The sequence below is a fragment of the Apus apus genome, chromosome 4 (assembly GCF_020740795.1).
Source record: "Apus apus isolate bApuApu2 chromosome 4, bApuApu2.pri.cur, whole genome shotgun sequence".
Taxonomy (NCBI): domain Eukaryota; kingdom Metazoa; phylum Chordata; class Aves; order Apodiformes; family Apodidae; genus Apus; species Apus apus.
The window spans coordinates 47,624,754-47,650,598 of record NC_067285.1 but is presented as its reverse complement, the minus strand read 5'-3'; the positions used below and the strand labels follow the sequence as shown (position 1 = coordinate 47,650,598).

The 25,845-nt window shown below is 38.7% G+C and overlaps 1 protein-coding gene across 2 annotated transcripts in view; it reads left to right on the top strand.

Moving 5' to 3' along the window:
* Positions 1–25,845, top strand: part of TRPC3 (transient receptor potential cation channel subfamily C member 3) — a 48,769-nt gene that overhangs the window by 3,183 nt on the left and 19,741 nt on the right. For both annotated transcript variants that reach the window (XM_051619231.1, XM_051619230.1), the window contains exons 2-3: positions 7,967–8,738; positions 19,863–20,048. In XM_051619231.1, the coding sequence (XP_051475191.1) occupies positions 7,998–8,738; positions 19,863–20,048 (927 nt within the window). In that variant the 5' untranslated portion in view covers positions 7,967–7,997. The remainder of the gene's footprint in view (positions 1–7,966; positions 8,739–19,862; positions 20,049–25,845) is intronic.

Here is a 25,845-nt window from a genome sequence, read left to right as displayed (position 1 = left end):
CAGAGATAAAAGACTCACAACTTCCATTTCCAGTTATGTGTGGTCGTCCTCTGCATAGCAGTGGGATTTTTCTTCTGGAGTAACACTTTGTGTTTGGTGCTAATGCATAAGATAATGTTATATGTTAATGTCAGTTTACTCATAGTGTGCCCAGATTGACACATGTAAGGCTTTCGTGTGCACAAAGTGAGTATGAGACCCCTTGACTGGAAGAGTTTTTAGTCTCGATGTTCAGTACTGACGAACAGTGCAAGGGGAAAGGCAGAAAGTTGTGAAGTAGTTTGCACAAGAAGATGCACTTAGTTGGTATTTGAAATGTCTTGGCTCTGAAAGCTGTAACCTGTACAAGGTACTTGTCAACGTGCAGGTGGCTCCCTCCTGTGCCAAATATCTCTGGAAAAAGTAAGACTACTGACTGGATGTAATCCTTGTTTCACAAGGTGCTGTGTGTCCTAGTGGGAAAAATGTGTTCAAAACCTGTAAATTAAATGTGGTGGGTACTGGATGTCTGATTTCCTGAGTCTCTCTGAAATCATAGCTTAGTTTCCGAAGTGGAATGACAGAACACCAATAAAGGGCTGAGCATAAAAGGGGCTTTAAAATTCTTTCTTGTTGCAGCTTTGTTAACTCGGTTCTTACCTGGTGAGATGTCTGCCTTTTTCTGTGTGCATACATGTACTCCTGTCATCAAAGTATAGTCCTTTTTTCCCCACAGGAATTAATTCACAGGATGATTGGTGTTTTCTGTTGAGTTAGTGAAGAGTAATGGTAGGAAAAAGCTCTGCCTGTGGGGTGGGAGGGGAAGGAACAATCTATGTGAACACATCCTGATATATTATTGTGTTTTGTTCTGTTTCTTGACTAATTCTTTCCGGTTTGGAGGCAGAACTTCTGTGAGTTGACATGAGGGCATTTTGAATGATGGATTACATCGTTTCAGGCCAGTGGGAAAGTATAGACCTGAGTCAGGTCTTGCAGCTGGCCTGATTTATGTTCTGCTGTTCAGCTGAATAAGCCTCCGTCTTCTGGTAAGCCCAGGCAGTAGCTCACAGAAGGGAGAAGGAAGCTCTCATTTAATACATTTTAGACTTGGTGCAGGGATTCCCAAATTGTGTGGAACATACACAAGCTTCCCTGCAAACATACACACATATGATGCTATTTTTACTGGTAAAGAAACAAAATTACCAGCAGCAGCTTCTGGCAGGTGACTGTGGCAGAGCTTGGAGGGATGATGGCAAAGCCTTGATCTGGGAGAGGCAGTGAGGCTGGGGCATTGCCCCTCTGAGGCTGCCTGTGGCCTTGCACAGAGCCAGGAGCTGCTACCTCACATGAAAAAGCTCTGTCTTTTCCTGTAATGGTAACAAAGCAAACATTTGAGATTGCTTAGTTTAAGAGATGCTCAGGAATCATGAGCTAAAATGCTGCTTATGTGTAGTGTTTGAGCACTTACTTTTGAGAGTAGGGTGATTGTAATTCTTCAGTTTTAAAACTTGGACTTCAGAGGTTACTTTTAGCAGAACAAGAGGCACAGTCCACATCTCCCACATGGCTGGCTCTGGTGGTGTTGCTTTTGAACGTGTGTGCGCGTCGCTGTTTCCACTATGTCCTTACCTGATCTGTCAGTGATTACTGGACTCCATTTCCTTTTCAGGGAATAGAATCAAGGTCACTGATGTTGTGTTATAGTTTCACAGTGGGGTAAACTGCTGGTGAATTGTTGATGCCATCTTTTATTGCATTTAGTAGTTCAGGGAGAATAACAGCCTGTTCTTCAGTAGGAATGTTAGAAAAATGGATCTGGGAGGGCCCGAAATGAAACCTCTGCTTGTACAGCTTCTCTCTGTTTCTTTTAAAATTAGTTATGCAGTTTGCCATGTTAAAAAATAGACATAGTAACAAGATTATCACTCTTTTTTATTTCTGTTGGTGAGCTAGTATATAGCAGAACACAAGGAAATCTTAGGTCAACTGTTTGTCCCACATTTCTGTCCTGCTACAATTCTGAAAGTTTGAACATAAAAAGAGATGGGTAAGCTATCAGAGTAGCCATCTGGAATTTAAATCATCCGTGGTGAAAGCAGAGAAATCATCACACTTGCTCCAGTCCTTTGCAGCTGCTGTATTGCTCACTTTTCTAGCCTTGTACATAGGAGTAAATCTGTTCAGGGAACAACACGATGCAATGTAAGGTCATGGTAAATGTGATGAGTGCAAAACACGAGGCAAGTGGCCTTTGCTTATTTAGGGATTTGAAAATATATTTATTTATTTATTACACGTATGAATTTTATATTAAAATATTTTAGGTAAATGTAAACATATTGTAACATAGGATAGGGTTTTTGTGTCTTATGACGTAACCTGGTATATAATGAAACCAGTTAGTTGTTCAGAGTGTACATAGCATTGCTCTGTCTGAAAAAAACTTGTGATACTTATCATTAGGTAAAGGTTTGAAAGGTGGTATACTCTTTCAGAAGCTGTCTAGAGGAGGGCCACAAAGATGACCTGAGGGCTGGAGCATCTCTCCTATGGAGACAGGCTGAGAGAGTTGGAGTTCAGCCCTGGAGAAGAGGAGGCTCCAGGGAGACCTTAGAGCACCTTCTAGTACCTGAAGAGCCTACAAGAAGGGAGAGGGACTTTTTACATGGGCATGCAGTGATAGGTCAAGGGGGAATGGCTTTCAAGTGGAAAAAGATAGATTTAGATTAGACATGAATAAATTCTTCACTGTGAGGGTGGTGAGACAGTGGTACAGGTTGCCCAGGGAAGTTGTGGCTGCCCTGTCCCTGGAAGTATACAAGGCCAGGTTGGATGGGGCTGGAGCAGCCTGGTCTAGTGGAAGTTGTCCCTGCCCAGAGAGGTTGGAACTAGATGAACTTCCAACCCAAACCAATCTGTGATTCTATGATAATGTGAGAGTTCTGCTGCGACACTGAAATTGAGGTGTCCTGCTTTCATATTATCCAACAAGGGGCTGACTTAGAGTCCTGTCATATCTTGGTTAATTGTTAAAAAAACAGGAGGGGCTCAGCTGCTGCTTCATGTCAGCAAAAGGGGACTGAATTCTGTGCTCTCACCTTCCTGTTGCATAGCACAGAGTGTAATCATGCAACTTGTGTACTAGGGCTAAAACTTAATGTCTTGTACCTCTGCTGAAGAGTTAACATAAAATAATTAGGCATTTTTCTTGCTTGCTGTTCTTGTGGATTTTTTGCCATGTATTCTACAGATCTTCAGGGGTTTTTTGGCTCTTCGAACTATTGGAAACAGTTTGGAAGAGGAGTATCACAATTTCCGTCACTCCTCCCCTCTTTTAATGTAAGTTGTCAGCTCCCTGCAGAGACAAGGTTGAGAATATGAACTTTAAAGGCTTTAGGAAATAGAACACAGATAATTAATGCACACTTAGTTCTATTTTAGTAATATTTTCCAGCTAGTCTATTCATATTTAGAGATGTGACTTGAGATTTTTTTTTTTGTTTTATTTCAGTTGGCAAGTATTACATCTAAAATATGCTGAAAACAAATAGTTAAAACTAAAAATTTCTTGATGCTTTGGGATAGCTTAAAATCATTAGATGTAAGAACAGGAGATGAGAAAATGGAAGAGGAGACCTTGTATCTGACACTTACTCCATACAGTATTCTGATCAGAGTGGTGATGGCTTCAAGGTCTTTAAATTTTCTGAAGGAAGAAGGGAAAAAAGAGAAGAGGGAAGTATGGATGAACCTAACAGTTTTCTGTCTGAGTGCTGCTGTACTGGCTTTGTCGCTTTTTACTTTTTTTCAGAGGTCTTGACAATATTATACTCATTAAAATACCAAGCAACTTTCATTTTTATTTTGAGAAGATACTGCAGTCACTTCAAATATATAATTTCTGTCACAAGATTTATGGCTAAGGAAATCTACCATATTGGGTAGGTATTCTAATGCAACGCCTTTGGAAGGGTCTCTCTCTGTTTACAGAAGTCAGACAGTGCGTTTTGAAAGAAACATAAAACATAAAATTAATTTCATATTTCAAAATCTGCTGAAAAATTACACTGAATACATAGGGAGAAATGTGTTATGTATTTCATAAAAGATAAATGAGATTCAGGATGGCAGTTTACAATCTTCTTAAATCAAGAAGTCAGCATGAGTCAATCTGTCTTTTTTACTTTTTAAATACACATATGCTTCATTACAGTAAACATCTGCATTTCTGTAGCTGAATGTTTTTAGATGTAGAGAAAGAAAAGAAACATAACAGCATAGAAGACCCTAAGATCTTGTTTAAAATGTAACTATGAAAAGATGGTGTTTCTGGTTTTACTTCTGATTTTGTTGGGCAATAAGGTAGTAGTATACTGTGGCTGTTCACCATATGTACTCGCTCAAATCTTTGTATCTGAGTACTCCCAAATTTGAAATATGCCCGAGCTTTAAGACATTAAATCAATTCTGTGTTTAACAGAGTCACAGATCCTCCCTGCAGCCTTTTTCATAGACTTGAACAAAGTGGTACAGAAGGGGAAAAAAAAATAAAAGGGTCCTGTCATGTTTGGCAAAGCAGTTTTGCCACGTATAAATACCAGTTAGGATTTCTTATCCTGTAGTGCCACCCAGGTAATTTCTGGTAGTCTAGAAATACCAACCACAGATGAAAATGTAAAAGGTTCAAATGCTTCATCCCAGGAGAAACTTTACCTTGGTAATGAGTGTTTCAATCTCTTCACCTGGTCTGCAAGATCAAATGCTTCATCCCCAGAGAGACTTGCCCTTGGTAATGAGTATTTCAATCTCTTTACCTGGTCTGCCCTGAAGCTGCCCATTTGTGTTAACAGAAATGTTCTCAACAGGGACTAGCTTTTATGATATTTGTAGCTGGGATAAAGATTTTAAAGACTAAGATTTTAAATTTTGCTGAATTTATTACAGCTGATGCAGATCACTGGAAGGCCAGACATACTCTTAAGAGCTGAATCAAATTAGTTATGCCCAGTGAAAACCGTTAGGGCTGTCATTGCTACATATGGAGAAATCCAGTGATGTCAACAGGCATATTTTGTACAGTGGTAATATAGCTAAGCTCCTTGTTGAAAGATCACACACACACAAAACCTGCCCACCTGCATTTGAGTGGCTGTTGCTCTGGTTGTGGATTTGAACCTGCAGTAATTAGGATATGCAGCTTTTGAAGCTGCCTGTGCAGGTTCCTCTATGTTCACTTAAATGAATAATCTTTGTGTGCACCAAAGGTGCAGGTGGCATTTTTCCCCTGGTCTGTCTTTTTGTAGACTGGTGGGGTTTGCTTAAAAAGGACTGTTTAATACTTTGCTTTGCCTACAGCATTCATTACATGGACCCATATCACTCCTAGTGCACGTTACCTGGCTTTTGCACTGAGGGTAAAAGGATTAATTTCCTCTTCAGATTTCTGTCTGGCCTTTTACTCCTGTATCTGACTTCTTTGCTGAAGTGAATAAATTATTTTCACAATGTTCCTGTAAAATGGGAGCCAACTGTTCTTTTTCTATAGGTGAGGAACAAAGGCACATAGGACTAAATTAGAAATTCGTAAAGCCTGTTTGTCTCTGTGTAACACATATATAATGTTCTCTGTATGCAAAGCATACCCTCCGTTAATTCATATATTGTTTATCAGCTGCACTGGTGTCTCCCTGCCCATCAAATCAGCTCAAGTAATCTCTCTCCATTGAGCTAATGGATTAACCGGTAGCAGCTGGAGGCCACCTTAATACTGAGGTAGACTAGCAAGGGAAGAGAAATTGCTGATGGGTTTCACATTTATTTGCAGACCTTTTCAGGTTTTTGGCCTCTGCTCTGGCAGATGTAAATGCTTCTGTTCTTCCTCAGCTGTGACCACTGTGGCTTGATCCCCTCTATTCCATTGTTTCAGACCTCGTCCAGCAGTCGTTTTTTTCAGCCAGGTAGTGTCTGTTGCTTAATCTCCTGTTCTAGGTCTGTTTTCTTTGCAGCTCCTAGGCTCCCTTCTCTGAACCTCCTCTGCCCTCTCTAGTTTCCTTATCTAGCTAGATTCAGCTCAATATCTGATCTGTCTTTTTTCTCGGTGCATTCCTGTTTGCTCCCTACTGCTCTCAGCCGGTATCTTGTTCAGTTTCTATGTTTTCTGAATTAGCTTGTTCACCCTTTATTTTATTCCTCTTTCCTTCTACTTTTTTCCCCTCCTCCTGTTTTTGCATCCAATTTTTGAGGGGAATTCACAGCCTCCCCAATTCTCAGTTCACCTTCCTAAGCAATCTCACTTTCCTATGTTTTTCCCTTTCCAGTGCAGCCTGGCATCCCAATTTTTGTTCAGTAGCTCTTTGACTTTCCCATTTTTCTTGACTGTATTTTAAGAACGCATGAGGGCTTAAAAATATTTGTATATATTTATATATACATTTAAATATGTTTATATATAAACACTCATGTAATAACTTTAGCTAGCTTCTTACTGTGAGAAACGTTTGTCGCGCCAATGAACAGGCCCACACAGATCCTTCAGCGAAGCACAGTTTATTTACATCCTTGCAAGAATGGGTGACCTAAGCAAGTAGGCACACCTATAGCAAGGTGAATAACGGTTTATATTCCCTATTCCCGACGCAAAATTCCCTCCCCTATTTCCCCACTGGCTGAGTACTCCAGGGTTTACAGCCTATCCGACGCTTCAAATTATCCTATAAATTTCCCGCCCCTGTTTACACATTCCATTCTAGCCGTTTACTTTTTACCTTTTAAGGTAAAATTTTGACCTTTCTTGCCCCCTTGGCTGTCTTCCCAATTAACAATCTACTGGTGTCATCCTGCCCTGAAGAGCAGCATAGAAGTAGCTTTGTTCGGCCTTATCTTGGGCCATAAATCCTTCTCCATGTTCAGATCCCCCAGATGGAGCCCAATTAAGTCCCTCAGTTTCTTGGCCCATAAACCACTCCAGGTGTCACTGGAATGTGTAGATATCTCTCAAACAAACAATTATATTCCTAACACTAAAATATATCTCAAACAAACTATATATTCCTATATGTGGTCCTAATATAAATGTGGTCAAACAAACTATATGTTCCTAATACATATGTGGTCAAACAAACTATATCTTCCTAACACTAGAATATATATATGTGAACCAAACCAAACACTACATTTCTAACACTAGAATGCAAAATCAACACTACCATTCATTTCTAACATTACTTTCAGCTCCTGGAATGGTAGGTGTATAGAAATACAAAAATAGGCCCAACATGAACCATGGCATTGCAGAAGTCCAGCTGGAGTGAGAGCTGATCCCAGTCTACACTGAATTGGTATCCGGAATCTGTGACAAGTTTAGTTGCTAGCATCCAAAAAGTGGGTTAAATGTTTATGAACTGTTGTGTTTCAAAGACTTACACTTCTGCTAAATTGATTAGTGAATAGAGTCTTTCAGATTTGTTTTCTGGTAGTAACGCTAGAAGGCAGGAGATCAGGCTTTGCTGTGTATTGCTTGGCAAGACATCAGGAAGAAAACTTGTTTTCACCTCTCTTTTATGTGAACTACAATATGGGAAGCATAAATGTTGCCTTCTTTAAACCATCAGTTTGAATGCCTGTGGTGGATAGTATTAATTGCTCCTGAAAGTTGTACAGTAGGTGTGTGTTCATTTTATATATATACTGAAGTGTGTTGGGAGGGATTTTTGAAGGTAATTGCTGTCTTACGCAAAGCAAAGAAAAAAACCTCAACCATGCTAAAAAGCAGAAATGGCCTGTGGCATTGAACCTGTAAGTGCCTCGAGGCTGCAGATAAGCAAGCACGAAGGCAGAAAGATTACAGTGAAGTTAGTTCTTGTCGGTAGATGGGAAAACGACAAGGGACAAAACAAGTCATTATTTTTGTAGCCATAAGAGAAGTGGAATCTGTAGACAACCGACATAGTGAGATTCTGTTACCTCCCTGTTTCCTCATTAGGTACATTGAAGAAAGTCCATCTCTGAGGCGGATGACTATGATGAGGGAAAAAGGAAGGCGACAGGCCATTAGAGGCCCTGCGTTCATGTTCAACAACAGGGGCACCAGTCTCACGGCTGAAGAGGAGCGCTTTCTGGATGCAGCAGAGTATGGGAACATCCCTGTGGTGCGCAAGATGCTGGAGGAGTCAAAAACACTGAATGTCAACTGTGTTGACTACATGGGCCAAAACGCCTTGCAGCTTGCTGTAGGGAATGAACATTTGGAAGTGACAGAACTTCTGCTGAAAAAGGAGAACTTGGCACGGATCGGAGATGCCCTGCTGCTCGCAATCAGCAAGGGCTACATTAGGATAGTGGAAGCAATTTTGAATCATCCTGGGTTTTCAGTAAATAAGCGACTGACTCTGAGCCCCTGCGAGCAGGAGCTCCAGGATGATGATTTTTATTCCTATGACGAAGACGGTACCCGCTTCTCTCCAGATATCACTCCCATAATTTTAGCTGCCCACTGCCAAAAATACGAAGTCGTGCACATGCTATTGATGAAAGGAGCAAGGATAGAAAGACCCCATGATTATTTCTGCAAATGTAATGACTGTACAGAAAAACAAAAGCATGATTCTTTCAGTCATTCTAGGTCAAGAATAAATGCATACAAAGGACTGGCTAGTCCGGCTTATCTCTCCCTCTCCAGTGAAGATCCAGTTCTTACTGCTCTAGAACTCAGCAATGAACTTGCCAAGTTGGCCAACATTGAAAAAGAATTCAAGGTAATGGTGTTTTGGTGTTTCTCTCTGTTACTGTTTTAAAGTTGCTGCTATTTCATTGTGTCCTTAGCTGCTTCAGATTACTTGCTGTGTTTTTTTCAGTTGCCAGCCCTTTTGTATTTTTGTTCTTTATTGTGAATTTTCAATATGTAAGCCTTTGAAAAAGATTTTTTTAATGAAATGAAGTTGCTTTTGTTCCAACTGCCTATGGAGAAAATCGGAAAAAGGGACAGTGTGTATTCTGATAACCTTGTAGCAGGCAGAACAAATTTCGTTGCTGTAGCAGATGAAGATTATTTTTAGTTAAAAATGCTGAGAAGTGTAGGTGCAGAAGCAGAAACGTGCTGTTCATGAGCATATTGCAGGATTGACCTTATTCCTTCTGTTTTATTTGTACTACTTTTGAATGATGTCTTGAAATTGTTAAGAATACAGAATGTGGGGGGTTTTAATGCATCTTATAGAAATGTCACTTGTTCAAAACCAGCTGTTAGACTGATTACAGATATAGGTCCTGATATCTGGTTTTGAGCTGTATCTGGTTAAGTATGTCTGTGGCTTGGCTTCTCTATATATTTTAGCCTCTCCATCAGGCAATTAATGACTTAGTTAACTGTTGCCCATTGCTTTTTTAAAAATTATTTTGCAGTTCCATTGAATACCTTAGAAAGTACAATAACACCCACCTTTTTCCATGCCCACTCCTCTCCAACCAAACCCCACCAAAAAATCAAACCTCAGTAAACTGTGTGTAAAAAGAAAAGCTCAACTTAGAGAATGATGGATTGTTCTTGGTGAGGAGTGATATTAACAGATTGTATCTGGTTTTAACAAAACATTTCATGAGATTCTGCAGGGTCAATGTTGGGTGCTACTTGTTTGTTTAGTATCTTAATAAATTAACTAGGAGAGGCAGAAGATATGTGAACCTTTTCAAACAGCAACAAGCATTGCTAACACTATGGGGTGCTCAGAAGAAATATACAACCTGCAGAAATGTAGACAGAAATTAATGAAGTTTACCAAAAGAAGAAGAAACAGTTTTAGACTCCTCAGAGTCTATAGTTCCAGATATAGCTGAGTCAGTTAAAATATAATTTAAAAACAAAGTTTGAGTGCTGAGAAGGACTCTTGTATTATACCATGCACTAATAAAATGTAAAAGTCAGCTTAAACCTTTCCTGAAGGAGCCCCCTCATACCTTGCTGCGTATTGTGTGAAGTGGCAAATGGATTGAGTACTCAGCATATTTTTTCAGGAGTATAGGAAAAATGTCAGATTTTTCTTTTTCCTCTGCTGAAAAAGTACTAAACTGGGAAGGCTCTTTGTGAACATAAAATTGAAGAATTTGGTAATTTAATCATATGCCTTGAGCCTGTTGGCTTGTGTCCCCCGCACGGTGAGGGACAGTTAGGTACCTCATTCAGAGACCGTGAACGGAACGTTCAGTGTCTGGTGTGCCTAACCACCTCAGTCCTGCTTAGCATTGATTCCTTTTCAATTAGGCCAGCAACTTGAGAGTGACTGGGTGTCAAGAATCATATGCCCAAGATGGAGTTTTCAGTATAACACTTTGGTGGTTGTAGGTACAAACCTTTTTCTTCTTATTATTATTTTTTTTTCCTTAATTTTACTTTTTCTCCTGCAGTATTTTTTTTCTGGGTTGGCACCTCAGAAACTCCACAGTCTATCGTGTTGTTTTTTTTGTGATACTGCATACAAATTTTGTTGTTATATATGTGTTCAGAAACTCTGATGGGCTTAGTGACTCAATGTAACTGTTACACGATTCCTGAAGAACACAAAATACTGTCTCTGCCACCAAAAGCTGAATTAAGGCAAGCTGTGTCATGTTTTTATAAGGAGAGGATATAAATTATTAGATCTGGTTTTAGAACCTACAGTAGAAATTGTTCCTGGCTTCTTGCTAGCATGGAAATTCCAGCCTTTCATCAATATCAAAACGTTTTGGTGAAAGAAGTATTCTAATTGATGTTGCATCTCTTTTCCTTCTCATCGTTACGCATCTCGGAGTGTTCTTTCTGTTTCTACCAGCCCTGGTAGGAGAGTTAATTGTTTTCCTCTGGCATCGATGGTTGGCTGCCCTTCCTGGGGAGAAGAGGTAGCAGAAAATGGAGGGAGGAGGAAAAATAAGATGCAAGAAACTCTTTAACATCAGCATTAAACCAAGTCTAGGAAGGGCTGTAATTGCACGGCTAATGATGGGGCTGCTCCTAGTGTGGGTGTAATACAAGATGCTGTGCTGAGGGCCATAGGGGTAGAACAAGGAGAAAGCAATCAGCACCACTGTGTCTTACAGAAGCCACAGAGGGTCTAAGTGCAGTTTATAACTCCTTGGTGCTTTCTTTTCTATAGGTGTGTCATCTGAGTGTGTTTTGCTAATAACTCTGTGCTTTGTCATGTCCCAAAGGAGAAGGCTTCTAGTCTTACATTCGCACTCTCCATAAGGCAGAATGACTAACAGACTTCTGGTGCTCTTTCCTTTAGGATCATCACTGGATATGCTTAAGTATTCCAATCAATTTCAATCTATAGCACAACATTGAGCAGACTTGGTTCAGGATTTAAAAAAAGAAGGACAAAATAGTTCATCTACCACAAAAGAAATGGAAAAATCTCTTTAAAGTGACTTTTGATTATATTAATGATTTATTTTTAGTATCTATGGTACATGAAGGCCCATAAAGTTATTTAACAGCAATGCATTTTCTGGATGTGGGGCACTCATACGGAAAAATACTTTTCTAGGTGGTTTTTCCACAGAGAAATAATATAGGGTGAACCTGTTTAAAAATGCCTGAGGGCAAAGCTTCCTAGTAAATGCTTGCTAAATTGAACGTAACGTCATTTGTGTATGCAAAGTCTAGTGTGCCTTTGTCACTTACAATTTGCACTAATGAATTCTGATTTGCATGTGCAAATCAGTGTTTGCACAAGTGCATTAGAAATGTGGGAAGATGGCTCAGGGCATTCCATTCGTGACAGTTCCCCGGGAATATGAAAAAAAACTTATTAAATACCCATTTTTTTTAATTTTCATTTTAGAAGTATGGAGAAGATTCAAAGAAAATACTGAACCCTTATATTTTATGGAAGATGCAAGATGCATAGTCAAAAATAAGTACTGTAAATGAGTTAAAATTGATGGGGAAACTGGAGCCCTAAAGACCATTCTTTCTTAACTTTCATTCTCAAGTTCTCTTACTTCCTACTGTTTTGTGAAGTCCTTGTTCCAAGCTTCTGTTGCTCCTTTTGCTCTTCTTGATCTATTTTATTGTAATTTCTTCTTGACAGTGTTACCCCTTTTTGTTCTTTGCATCCACTTACCTCTTTCCCTTGTTTTCTTCTATTTAGTTCCCTCTTTCGATTTCTTTTTTTCTTGTCTCCCTGCTAAGTGCTCACTTTTTTTTTTAATCTTCCTCCCTTTAGGTTTTTCATTGCATTTTCTAATCCTGGTGAAACATGATTGGCTTATCTGAACAAGCTGATGACTCTTTTTTAGGTTTCAGAACCAGCTAAGGGGACAGTAGAGGTTATCAGTGTCAGAGCAGTAAGACATCATTTTAGCAGTCTGTATAGCAGTGTGTCATCCCTGTGGCCAGGGCAGGAACTAAAATAGTTCTCTTTCCTTCCTTGGTGATCCTAGTTCCCATTCCAGTGCTTGACAGAAGGATTTTAGATGACACCAGAAATTTCAGTTTGTTTTGTCTGAGTCAAGATTGTTGCCAAATGGTAAAAAAAAAAAAAAAAAAAAAGGCAATAAAACCCCTTTACTCTTCCATACCAAGTTTCAGTCTCTTAAAGCAGCTGATGAGGTTCTCTCCTGTCAGGTTTTTAGAGGACTTTTTTGCGTGTAGGAAAGATAATAAGAAAGAAAGCAGCATTGTTGATTAAGTTCTATGTCTTAAGATACAAAACCAGAATTCTGCTTTACTCTGGGCTTCTTTACCAATTTTTATATTTGTAAGGGTATTTGTAATCAAACAGAATAACCTGATCTGAAAGTGTTTCCAAAGTGGATCAAATGTGCTGGATTGATTCCTTTCTGTGTTGGAAAGGAAAAAGCCTGATAAGAAAAAATGATGGCGTGGTATTCTACTGGCATCTGTCTTGGAGTGGTTAGAGATCTCCAAGGTGTACTGCCTTGTACTTGCCTGATAGATTGGCTAGGGAAGCTCAATCTGGAACTGTATCTTGTCTTGATATCATAAAGCATTCATTACCCTAGTTGGAGAATGTTTTCCAATACCAGTATCACCACAAAATACTTTGCAATACAAATACTCCCAATTTTTTATGTTTTCTTGTTCTATTTTTAGCAGGCTCTGGCCACTGTGGCTGCTGTGGGGTACTAAAATTAATTTATATTTATGCACTTCCCTCAGAACTTTAAAACTGTTACTGCACAGTAATGGGCACAGTAATGCAGTCAGAACAGCTGATGGAACTTTCCTTTGGAGTCAGCATTGAAAAAAACAGGACAAGGTAACTAAAAAGCTACGTGATAATCTCTGTACACCAGTTTTCAGCTAAATACTGTCCTGGATTAAGCAAGCTCAGTTCTCCCAGTGGAAATTGCACTAGCTGGTATCATACCAGAATTTGGTCCATCATAGCAAGGGATCAAAAAGATCGTAGTCCTGCTTTATAGAGGATAAATCCCTGTTCCCAGTTTTGCTCAAAACTATTGAAACCAATCGAGGATGTGGACGTGCATCTAAAAGTGGCATCTGTCACTGTTCCAAGTAAATTTGCATAGTGTTATCTCAGCTGAACTAACAAAGAATGTTCGAGCTTGATCTACGTTTAGGTCCCACTTTTAAAAGGATAGGGCCCAGATCCATAATCTCTAGTGCAATTATGTGCTTGATTTGCATATACAGTTCCTGCAGTTATATACACAAACTGACTATCTACGTGACCTTAAATCAGCCATTTAATACGTAATACGCAACAGAAATCTAGTGTTGCATATAATGTGTGTGGGCCAGTTATGCAGCTGTGCTTAGTCAAAAACTGTGGTGCTTACAGCATTGTGGCTCTTAATATAATAGGAAACAAATATGTATATGTTTTGATTGACTGCATGTAATTGTTCAGTATAAATTTTCTTTGGAATAGTGAAAATCTTATGGGTGAAATCGGCTGAAGATTTGGTGTTCAGATGCTTCATTCTTTGCACACAGATTGGTGTGTTCTTCATAAAAATTCTGGATGAGCTTACAAGGTAATATTTAATATTAAGAGTAAGAACAGAATATGCCGAGTTGGGCAGGCTGAGATCCAACTGTTGTGTGCCAAAGTCATCTGAAACTGCTTGTGAGCCACGGTTCTGCTGTTCCAGTCACCATCACTTGTCCATTATGTACTGGTGTCAGTTACGGTATCTGTGAAATGCAGAATCCAGGCTGGTATTTTTGATGCTACAAAGAAGTCTGTGTAACTTTTTTTTTTTTTGAGACATAATTTAAGATCATACGGGTGGTCAAACCAGCTGAGTTAGGTTGGGAATGAATTGCAGAAGCATGTTTTTTTATAAGGAAGCAGAGACCCTATGTTAAAACCAGCAAAGAACCCCAGAGTATAAGCAGGTCTATTGGTGCCTTACTCTGTTTGGTGTTCCCCTGAAGATTAGCTTGCATAGTAACTTGCACAGTGTTTAGCAGGGCTTCTCAAACATGGATAATTCCCCACAGGGAGGTCTGGTAGCCTTGTTTAGGATATGGCAAAGATGAGTGATCTGGTAGCTTTGTTTGTATCTTCTCAAGAGTAAGCAGAGGTGTTGTGGATGACTGAGAGCACAGATTGTATTCACATAACACCTAGAGGTGGCAGATTGCTTAAGAATTATGTCCCATGTTTACAATGTGGGTAGTATTTGTCTGTTTAATTCTGTAAAGCAATCAAGTAGACTGAGAAATTTTATTTGCTAATACGTAAGTAAAGACCTGGAGAAGGAAATCCAACAGGTTTTCCTAATGTAATATTCAAAGCCTGAGTCAGATATTGGCAATGTACATACTGGTTTTCATAGAATCATAGGGGTTGGAAGGGACCTCGAAAGATCATCTAGTCCAACCCCCCTGCCAGAGCAGGGTCACCTAGAGTACATCACACAGGAACGTGTCCAGGTGGGTTTTGAATGTCTCCAGAGAAGGAGACTCCACAACCTCTCTGGGCAGCCTGTTCCAGTGCTCTGTCACTCTCACAGTAAAAAAATTTTTTCTGATATTCACCTTAAACCTCCTATGCTCCAATTTGTATCCATTACTCCTTGTCCTATCACTGGTCATCACTGAAAAAAGCTTAACTCCATCTTCTTGACACTCACCCTTTACGTATTTGTAAACATTGATGAGGTCACCCCTCAGTCTCCTCCTCTCCAAACTAGAGACCCAGCTCCCTCAGCCTTTCCTCATAAGGGAGATGTTCCACTCCCTTAATCATCTTTGTGGCTCTAACAGTTCTCTTAACAGCACTTTTAAGTAATGTAACCAGTATTTAATCTTTAAATTTGACAGAATAAAGCTTAATCCATCATATCTTTACTCCTATCTGTTGAAAAGCATACCTTTTATAAGCAAGTGGTCTATGCAACTATCAAGATACCTGTAGCACTGTTGATTTTCTATTAGAAATGTGTCTACCTCTTGTGTAGTGAGCAAGGAATCCATGCAAAGAATTCTGTCCTTCAGGATCTGGCAGGGCTATTCAGAGAGTGGATGTGTGTATTTTTAGGGAGGCCAGTTAATACACTGCTTGCTGTGAGGGCAAGAACTTTGTATCCTCTGCCAGGATCAGTCAGGAGCTCCAATAATGAGTGTTCTCAGGAGAGAACAGCAAAATGAAGCAATCTGTAGTCTGTTGAAATAGCAGCCTTCATGTGATACTGCAATCACAATTTGTCCCCCTTTTGCCAAAGTAAGTTGGTTTTACACCACTTTGACATTTGTAGGCGATATTTCACAAATGTTACTGCCAATAAAAATGTATGCTTTTTGCTTAGTTTGTACTAATTGAGAAAATTATCTTAATTGATGTTTTAAGCTGTGTGTGACTATAGCAGAAACTTGAATGTTTATGTTATATGAACCTGATGCTAGGCTTTACTAATGTACTTGCCTGTGAGAGAGACTTGGTTATAGCTTAAACACAAGGAAACATGTTTTCCTGACTTTTTTATTGGAAGCAACTATTGTTATTTCCAAACTATTATGTCTGCCTTTTGTCCTTCTCTTTCTTCATAGTTAGCAAAGGAATGATAAAGGACCTTGTTAGTGAAGCCGCTCCTCATAACTGGACAGCCTATGTTAATTGAATAATACAAAACCATCTAAATTAAATTTATTAAACCTTAATGAGATGTCACTTTTGAGCACAGGATAGATAGAAATAATACTAAACCAAAGATTTTTTTATAAAGTTACAAGTGTGTCTGCAAATTCAAGTGAGAATGAGTGTAGTTTCTCTTTTAGCTATATAGTGCTTCCTCTAAAGTCAGTGAAGTTAGCGTGTCCTCCCATGTGTGTGAAGAGAGGTTTTACACCTATTTTATAGGTGTAAAATTGATTACCATTTTTATTCCTGCTGTACTAATATTATGCTGTGTCTGGTGATTATTGTGGATTTTGTGTAACCATCTTAGTAAATACCTTTCTTTAGTTGTAGTGAAAAGTATAAGCAATTTTTGTTGGAAATTTGACAGAGGTCACTCAAGTTGCTGGAGGTACATGATAATTCTGTTGTGAAAACAATATAAACAGTGTTAAGAATATAGGTAAACTGAAGGTATGGTATTATTTTTGGCTTTACTGGAGTTGTCTTTTTAGTCTCTGTCTTCCTGAAGAAAATCCCTGTGTTCTTTTTACTTTGTCTTACCTCTTTGTGCTTTTCTTAATGTCCTTTACCTGTCTGACTTCCAGCAGTTTATGCTTATTATTCGTGGCCTCTGTGATGAAACGTTCTTTGAACTGTCAAGAAAGGCTGTTCCCCTTTTCTCTTTTTCAAGACTGCTGTAGTGGCCACCATTCTGGAGTCTTCCTCTGCAAGGTTTTTATCTTTATAGGATCTGGTGTCTGATCACTTTGACACTGAAAAGCCTCTGCATTCAGACCTCCATGCTTATAAGTACATTCTACTCCCTTGCCTAGCTTCCTTTTTAAAAAAGTCTTAAATCTTAGTCATGCATATGCCTGCTTATCCTTTCACTGAGTTTAATCACACATCCCAGTATTATTTTTATAATTGGCTCTTCTGTTCTCCTTGGTTACCAAAAACAAATCTAAAATAACCTTACATCCTGCTGATTCACTGATGACTGAATTAATTTGCCATCTCTGACCAAAGGAAATAACTGGATCCTGTTTAGGTCTCTGATTAGGACTGGTTGTTTCCATGTCTGTATCTGGGATGTTTGTCTTCCAAAAGAACGCAATTCCTGGTAGTATTTGTTTGTCTCCAGTTGTGTTTCATTTTGATTCATGTTTGAATCTGACCTATGGGGTCGATAGCTGATCCCTGCAGTTATCCTACACAGCCTCTTTTCTTATGTTTTCCCAAAACAATGTGCTCTCAGTAGCTTTACATTACTTTCTCTATCCTATTTTATAGATTCTAATTTAAAAATTTAACAGAACTAGCAGTGCAAGGAGGAAAAAGGTAGCTGGGCAAGGGGGAAAAAGAAAAAAATGGGATTAAATGGGAAAATTAGAACAGCAGAAGCAGTAAGGAAGCCTTTTTGAGAAGGCAGGAACCACAAGGGAAAAATTGGTACCCCAAAGAAGTAATTTTAAAAAAGACAGTGTCTGAAAATTAGCAGTAAACACAAAAATAGACAGAAGACTTAGACTGACCTTTTGATTACGTATTGGGGGGGATTAAGGGAGTGGAATATCTCCCTTATGAGGAAAGGCTGAGAGAGCTGGGTCTCTTTAGTTTGGAGAAAAGGAGACTGAGGGGTGACCTCATCAATGTCTACAAGTACGTAAAGGGTGAGTGTCAAGAAGATGGAGTTAAGCTTTTTTCAGTGATAGGACAAGGAGTAATGGATACAAATTGGAGCATAGGAGGTTTAAGGTGAATATCAGAAAATTTTTTTTTACTGTGAGAGTGACAGAGCACTGGAACAGGCTGCCCAGAGAGATTGTGGAGTCTTCTTCACTGGAGACATTCAAAACCCGCCTGGACGCCTTCCTGTGTGATGTACTCTAGGTGACCCTGCTCTGGCAGGGGGGTTGGACTAGATGATCTTTCGAGGTCCCTTCCAACCCCTAGGATTCTATGATTCTATGAAAACAAAAAGAAGAAAAGCTGTGGAATAATTGAAAAAGAAAGCTTTCAGACGACTGAAACATTGGATAAAACAAGGTAAAATTGGCAGGTTCAGTCAATTTTCCTCCTCCAACTGTAGCCTCCTGTGAGGAAATCAGAGACTGCGTCTTAGATAAAGAAGTCCTAGAAATCTGTCTGGGAGGAAGTGGACACATGAATGAAGATCAAGATTTCTACTGAAGTATGTATCAGCTAAGGACTTCTAGGTCGTGTCACAATGGTGGTGGAAGACATATATAAGCATGAACAAAAGTGCAAGCAAAGATTTACACTTGCATGCTATACAGAGTTATCTTAAAATTTTGAAATGTAACCACAAATGTTTTATCAGAAGAGAAGGGAGAACAGATAGATGGAAATCTTTGCAATATACAAGCAGCTGAGATGTTTAAAGGTAACACCTAAAAAAATAGGCATAATGTTGCTCATAGGGAGGCAGCAAAAAGAGTAAGGATGTAGAGTGAAACTCATGAGCTGCATGCCAGGCATAAGGTACTAACGCAACAAAATGCAGTGTGACTGCACCCTGGGTGCTGGAGTTTAATAGCTGCACAGAAAAGGTCACAGCACATGGGCAGAACTTGAGATACCTTCCCAAAGTGAATGAAAACCTGAAGATCTGAAGGAGATCATTCCATGTGATATAGTAAGACTTCACACCTATAGTCAACAATGTACAATTCTGGAAATGGCCAGTGATGCTGTGCAATAATGGAAGTAGGGAGGGAGAAAAAGAAGGTAGTGCTTTACTACAAGATTATGTTCTGAAAAGAATGTGAAGAGGAAGGAGGAGGATGTTTTTAATAACAGAAAGCAACTGTTGGCTTTATATACTTTCAGAAGGTAATGTAAACAGAGCTGTTGACTCCAGCAGTAATGGAAGGGAAGGTTCATGGAGTGAGAACAAACAAAATGGAGATTAAAGAAATAAGCGACTTTTGGACAAGGTGGGGTTTGTTACAGACAGGGAGTGAAAGAGAAGGAGAGGAAGGGAAAGGTGGACAGAGCTCTTAAATAAAAGGACTGAGGTTTTCAGAAATGTCTCTCTAAACTTCAGCTGTGTCATGACCCTACTGTCTTTGAACTGTCTTTGAAAAAGCTGGTTTCTGTGTTGCCTGTACAGGAAATGGGGAGTATGTTGTCCACAGCACTAGTGCCCAATTCATGACACAGTTATCCTATGCAGTTACTTTGTAGCCCGTTGTACACATTGTTGGGCGTGAAGCAGGTCCAAGGGTAAGTGGGAAGCAGAGAGGGGCGAGTTGGGGATGTAGAAAAAAAGAGGTAGAAATTAAACCAGTAAGCATTAGACTGAAGAGTAAGCAGCCATTTTCCATTTTAGCAGCAAAGAAAGAGTAGAAATAGGTTTGTAGCCTGAGAGGCAACCCTGTAAGAACTACTTCATTAATTGTCTGCAAAGTTTTTGTGAGGGTAGTATTTAAATAATTCTGGTCCTGGGTGTTTGTGCAATTCTTATTTGTGCATTCAACTTGCCCTTGCTGCCTATCGCGGTGATTTTCAACATGGTATTATGCAGTGGTCCTGCTCTGCTAAATAGGTGTCATCATCTTCTGTTCAAGTGGCCTCCATGTGTCAGAGAAGAAACAATTCCACCAGACAAAAAATGTTGCGATATCTGATAGACTCCTAACTTGACATCGTACATAAAAGTTAAATCCTGTTAATTTTTAGCAACTTGTACAGGTTCTTTTTTCCTTGCCATTGACTCTTAAGCCTGTTTGTCATGGGCTATTTTCTCTAACCCTTCTGTTTCAGAATGACTATCGCAAGCTGTCTATGCAGTGCAAGGATTTTGTGGTTGGTGTTCTTGATCTCTGCCGGGACTCGGAAGAGGTGGAGGCCATTCTGAATGGGGATTTAAACTCTGAGCCAGTTGAAGCACAGAGACACAGAGCATCACTGAGCCGTGTGAAGTTGGCCATTAAATATGAAGTCAAAAAGGTAACTCCTCATAGCCAGTGCATTCAGACACTGTAATAGGCATGTGGTGTCATCTCATTGCTCCATAGCCAGAAGAAGAGATTTCAGTGGAGCCAGATTTTCACTCAGTGAAAGTCAGGGTGTGACTTCCTGCCAGTCTGTGTGATAATATCTGATCCAAAGAGAAAGCTGTATTGGTGAAAGTGTTGGTTTCAACCAATGAAAAGAACTGGTTTGTTCATTATTTCTTTTTATTACCTTTGCTATCTATCTTGAGTAACTTGCTTGGACAAGTAAATTCTGCGAATTAAGTCTTGCAGCTTTCTGCTTGCTAGTGTTCCTGTCAACAGATAAGTCTTTTTGTGAAAAAAGGTCTTCCTTTTACTTCCTTTTACTGCTTAGGAAAAGAGAACATTTAAATTGCCAGTAAGTATATTATTTTTTAAATTTATTTTAAAATATGACAGTAAATCAGTTAACCTGCAACCATGTGGCTGTAGTGAGAAACTCTACATGATTTACTGTGTGTGTTCCTTTAAAAATATTTTAAAATTCAGTCCTGAAAAAGTATGGAATATATTTATGGCTAGTTAATCAGTTCATTTCAGGCCTTTTTCTGTCCACCTATTTTTATTGGTATTTTGTAAAATGCAACGTGTTTTTACTTGATGGCTCTCTCAAAGTCATTTTTAAGAAACAGTTAAGCAGCAAATTAAAGTTACATGTTGAAAAAAGGAGCTGTCTCTCACACATCTGACATAATGCCTATCTTTTTATTGAAGCAGTTTTCAATGTATAGTTGTGTTCTTTTCAAGATCCCTCCTAGCACAGAAAGTAGTTAATATTGTGTCCTACTGTGAAAGTACTCAAGAAATACAGCAGTGCCTATGTATTATTTACAGGTACTAATTTACATGGTCAGCATCCTTTGCATTCTTAACAGCCATTATGGTTTCATCATCTCTGCAAGAAGTCTGGTGTCTTTCAGAATAAATAACAGTGTATTCTGTGGCCACCTGTTGAGCCAATCTGCCATACAAAATGAATTGTAAGCAGCCTGCCAGAACAACTGGGAAATGTTTGTGTTTGTTATGTTCCCAAAATACAATTGACAGAAATTGCAAGCTCAGATCTCAAACTGCAAATAATTTTTCTGATATAAAATTGGTCTACAGCAGATAAATGCATATTAACTACCAAAATTCAAGTTAAGTATATACAAGTATTAAATTAACTTTAAAGAATGGAACGGGGAAGAATCAAAGTGCATAAGCATGTTGTAATCTCTAAATAATATTAATACTTTATGCTATTTCATATTAATGTTACCAAACCTTTGCTGAGGCTTGTCTCAGCTTTCTGCTGAAGACTGTGGTTTTCTTTCAAGCGGTTGCTGTCACTGATTTAATTCATTGCTGAGCACAGAAGTCTGTTAAGAATTACAAAAACCTACATAGTGTGAAAAAAGACAATTCCATGTGTCTCCTGTATCTTCTGTAAGAGATAAATTATTTGTAGATGAACTCAAGGTTTTCATTCCAATTTGTGACAAGTACAGTTCAGAACCTACAAGATGGATTATCTTGGTGGGAGGAAATAAATAGATGGTACAGAGTTGTTACCATATTCATCCATGTGCAGTTCCCTGTAAGTGGCCATTACTGAGAGTGTGACAAGGATTGAGCCAGGAAGTGTCTCTGCCATGGTGGTCCTTTGATGCTGGGATTGGCTCCATTACACATGTGGCAGATTATAGCAATATTCTAACTGTAGAGCAGATTCAGATGTGGGATGATATCCACATGGAATGCTTTCAACCCTGTAACTGTAGGAAGAAGACAAGGATGTGGCTGACATTTCTTGGCTTTCAGTATTTCTAGGTGTGCTTCTGGGTTAGCTACCTTAAGGTCTGTTTGCTGTTGCAAGACAGTATAGCCAAACAGAACTGTGGGCCCATGAAATGGTTAATGAGCTGTGTACCCTTCTCAGAGAGAGGAGACAGGATAAAAGCGTATGACAAGTGAGCAACGTGCTCAGAAGTTCGCTGGTGGGGAAATGGAGTTTTTAATTCTATTAGTAATGAAACTCTTGGACTTAATACCTGAGGCAGTGCATTAAACTATAGCCCATCTTGTAAACAGGATATGATTTTGAAGCTAAGGTTCAGAGTGAAACTGCAGCCCTCACAGTGAAGGGCTAGAAGAATTAAAAATATCAAGAAAAACTAGTTAGAATAAGTAGTCTTGCTCTGTATGCTGAACTGCTGTTGCAGTAGTGCTTTTAGTATTGTATCTTAGTCCTTAGATTGCTAACAAAATTTCAGAGAAGCTGCTGACACTGGGCCAAATTCTTGCTAAGATAAACATCACAGTAGCATTTCCATGTGAAATCAATAAGAGTTTGAGTAAAGTCACAGGATTTAGTTTTCAAACGTTGATGTTTTGAATTGATAGATAGGAAAGAAGATTCAAAATTATCTCTGTGTGTTGTGTTTGTATATCAGAGTGTGTCAGGATCTGTTCTTACAATGTCTAAGCTCAGTCATTAGGATGTTAGGAATAAATAACATTATAATCACTGTTACTCATACAGAAAAATATTTACATACTGATTATTTGATTCATGGTCATGAAACTGAATGTATCAGAAGTGTTACAGTCAATTGTGCCCAGAAAAGAAGCTAAATTAAAATCAGGGTTTTTTTAGTGACCAGATACAGTCCTTATGCATCTTTGTTGTTGTTCACTGGGGTTGAGATGGGATCCCAAAATATAAGATCAACATGCAATGAAAAGTAAAAAAGTGCATGGGAAGTAGGATGAGGGAAAATAAATGCAGAAGGAAATAAGGTTTTAAGGTGATATGATTGGTAAGTGAAATATGATGTGAATCTACTGTCCTTGGAGGACATTAAACTGGGGGAAGACAGATGCAGAGGGAGAGGGGAAAGAGAAGATGTTACAGTTGCTGACAATAAAAACAACAAAATTATAAATTCAAATATTTCAGCAGAGCTGGAAAGAAGTATGAATTCCAGAGCTTTTATGGATGGAAGAAGTGATATGAGTTGCTCTGAGGCTTGTGCAGTTGCCAACAATTAAGTAAGTTGCTAAGATCTTCTCAGGAGCCCTAAGACTTACTGCCAGAGAAGAACTTGCCATAATCATTGGCATCTTATTCACTAACTCTTCCCTTTTCTGGGGAAAATCATAGCACAGGTAGATCTCCTCTTAGTGTCAGATCAAAATGTGGATAGACCAGGGGGAATAAACCAGCACACAGCTCTGGATGAGTGCCTGTGGGCTGATTTATAGCCCCAGGTGAGCTCCCTTGAATCTCCTTTGCTCTTTCTTCCTATTCCCTCTGGTAACAGGAGGAGTGATGTGGGTGTTTCTTCTCTCTCCTCTTCCCTACAGTTTTAAGCCTGCTTTTAAAAAATGTCTCTGTAATTTGAAATAATTATTTACTTTCCTGTCATTGGCCACAGTTAATCTACTATGGGATTTGTTCCTTAATGCCCTGAGTTGAGAAAGAAATTTGTCTTAGCAAAGTACGAGATCAGGGCATACATCAGAATGCAGAAACACAAATAAACAGTCTCTTATTTTTGTTTTTATTTTCTTTTTTTTCCAAATAAGCCAGGCTGGCATTTTTTTGTGGTGCACAAGCTTCAATAGCGATAGCCTGATAAATAGAATACAAATATAGTTAAAGTTTACCTTGCTTTGTTAAAATACCTTTAAAATATTTTTATTTATTTCTATTGGCTGTTCCATTGTAGGTACAAACTGCATTAATGTGTGATCTAACAGGTTAATGAATTGCACACCAAAATACAGTGGGACTTTCATTTTAGAGCAAAGTAGATTAAAATAAGAAGTTTGCTTCCCTGTTAAAAGTTCATGCAACAGCTTCAGATTCCACCTCTTGAGAGTTTTAAGGTTCCCTGTTTCCATTGCCAATGATTTAATTTGATTTTTTTTAAGAAGTCTGCCCTGTTGTACTACTGGATGCTCTTCTTAATGAGATTTGGAATATAAATGGAGTTTTGCAGGCAAGACCTGGCAAACAACAGTGCAGATAGTACATTATGATCTCAACAGAGTACAAAGGATAATAAAGTGGATCCAAGGTTTACAGTATTTTTTTAGTTGCTTTTTTTAAAGTATAAGCAACTCAGATCAAATAGCACTCTTAATCCAACAGGGATTATCAGTTATCAGAATTATTTTCAAATCCTTTTTGTGACACTGCCTAGCATTCTTCACTCTGATTTCCTAGTTACTGTCAACCGATGAGACAAGTGTGTTACCACATTTCTTCAAACTGCTGTGATAACTAGGCTGCTTACCTGATGTCCCACGTGCTCTCGTGATTTTGCAGTCTCATAGGACATGATATAATAGTAACAATGATAATGACGAGCACGATCATGTTTTACAAATGGACTTCACCAGAAATTTAAATATAATGGGCAAAGAACATGGGGAGCTAAAGAATGCTTCCCTCCCATCCCCTTGCATTTCTTCAATAGCAGCACCCAAGGTGGGCCTCACACTCTTCCTGGTTATGTGACATGATCCTGACAGAGTGGCTGCCCAGTCTCTTCTGTCCACACTGCTTCATCCTAAAGAAACACAGCAGTGCTTTAACAATAGAGCAATATCTGTTCACCCTTGAACAAACTTAACCGAAAGTGATTTTTAGTAAAATAAAACCTAAAGTATATCTAAACAAGTGTGGTTGTTGGCAGCAGCTTGTTTTATTGTTCCATAATTCATTTGAGAATCATTCCCTTTCCCTCTGAATGTACTGAAATGTTACTGAACCTAAGAATTTGCATGTATTTGCTGCATAAGATAAAGATGAAAGTTGACTGCTTGATTTTGTTTTGTACTGGGCACTAGATCCATAATATCTTCCAATTTAGTATTTTAAAATTTCAGTCTCTGCTCCCTTTCAATTTTGGGACACTTAAGGAAACTTACACAAAAGGCTTAGGAGAGCAAGTCTGTTTTGTAATAACTATCCGAGGAGAAATTGAGCATTAATCCTAAGCCTAATTTTCCACTTGTCTGATCATTTCTTCATGACTTCATCACAATAAATTCACTTGATGCTTGTCTGGTTCCCCCCCACACACTATATTAAAGCAATTGGTTACAAAAGTCTTTGATATCTTAGCTCTGCTTGGTTAAGGTCAGTTAAAATTTTACCATTGTCTTCAGTGGACATCAGAGTTAGGTCAAAACAGAGTAAGTATATTTGAAAACCATCTTTCACGTGTCCATGTCTGGGTACAAGAAAACAAAGTACTAAAATTTGGATCTAGGGTTCAGCATTCCAGAAAATGGCCTGGCATTAACTGAATAGAAATTTGGTGGTAGCTGTGTATGCTTAGACTACTGGCAATCAGGACTTTCTTGTTTAAATGCCTGAATATTGTCTTATAAAACTAAGTGCTTAAATTTGAAAATGTCAGCTTTTGGTCATTTTATCAGAGACTATATTTATTTGTACACATCTGCTCTTTTGGTTTCCTCTGTTGTGATTGATGCATTTAGTCCTATTGCTGTAGAAAAAAAATGAGCAAATGTTTAGTAATGATAAACGTAAACTCATCACCAAAGATAAAAGGAACATCTCATGAAAGAATTAATTAAAAATAAAATTATCTTGCTTAAAATCACATATTTTTAAGTAAGTTATACACCTCAGATCTTATTTGTGTTGTTAAGCTGTTAACAACTCATTAAAACAGAAATAATAACATAAGACTGTACAGTAATAACAATGTGTACGTTCAGAGTCCTTTAAA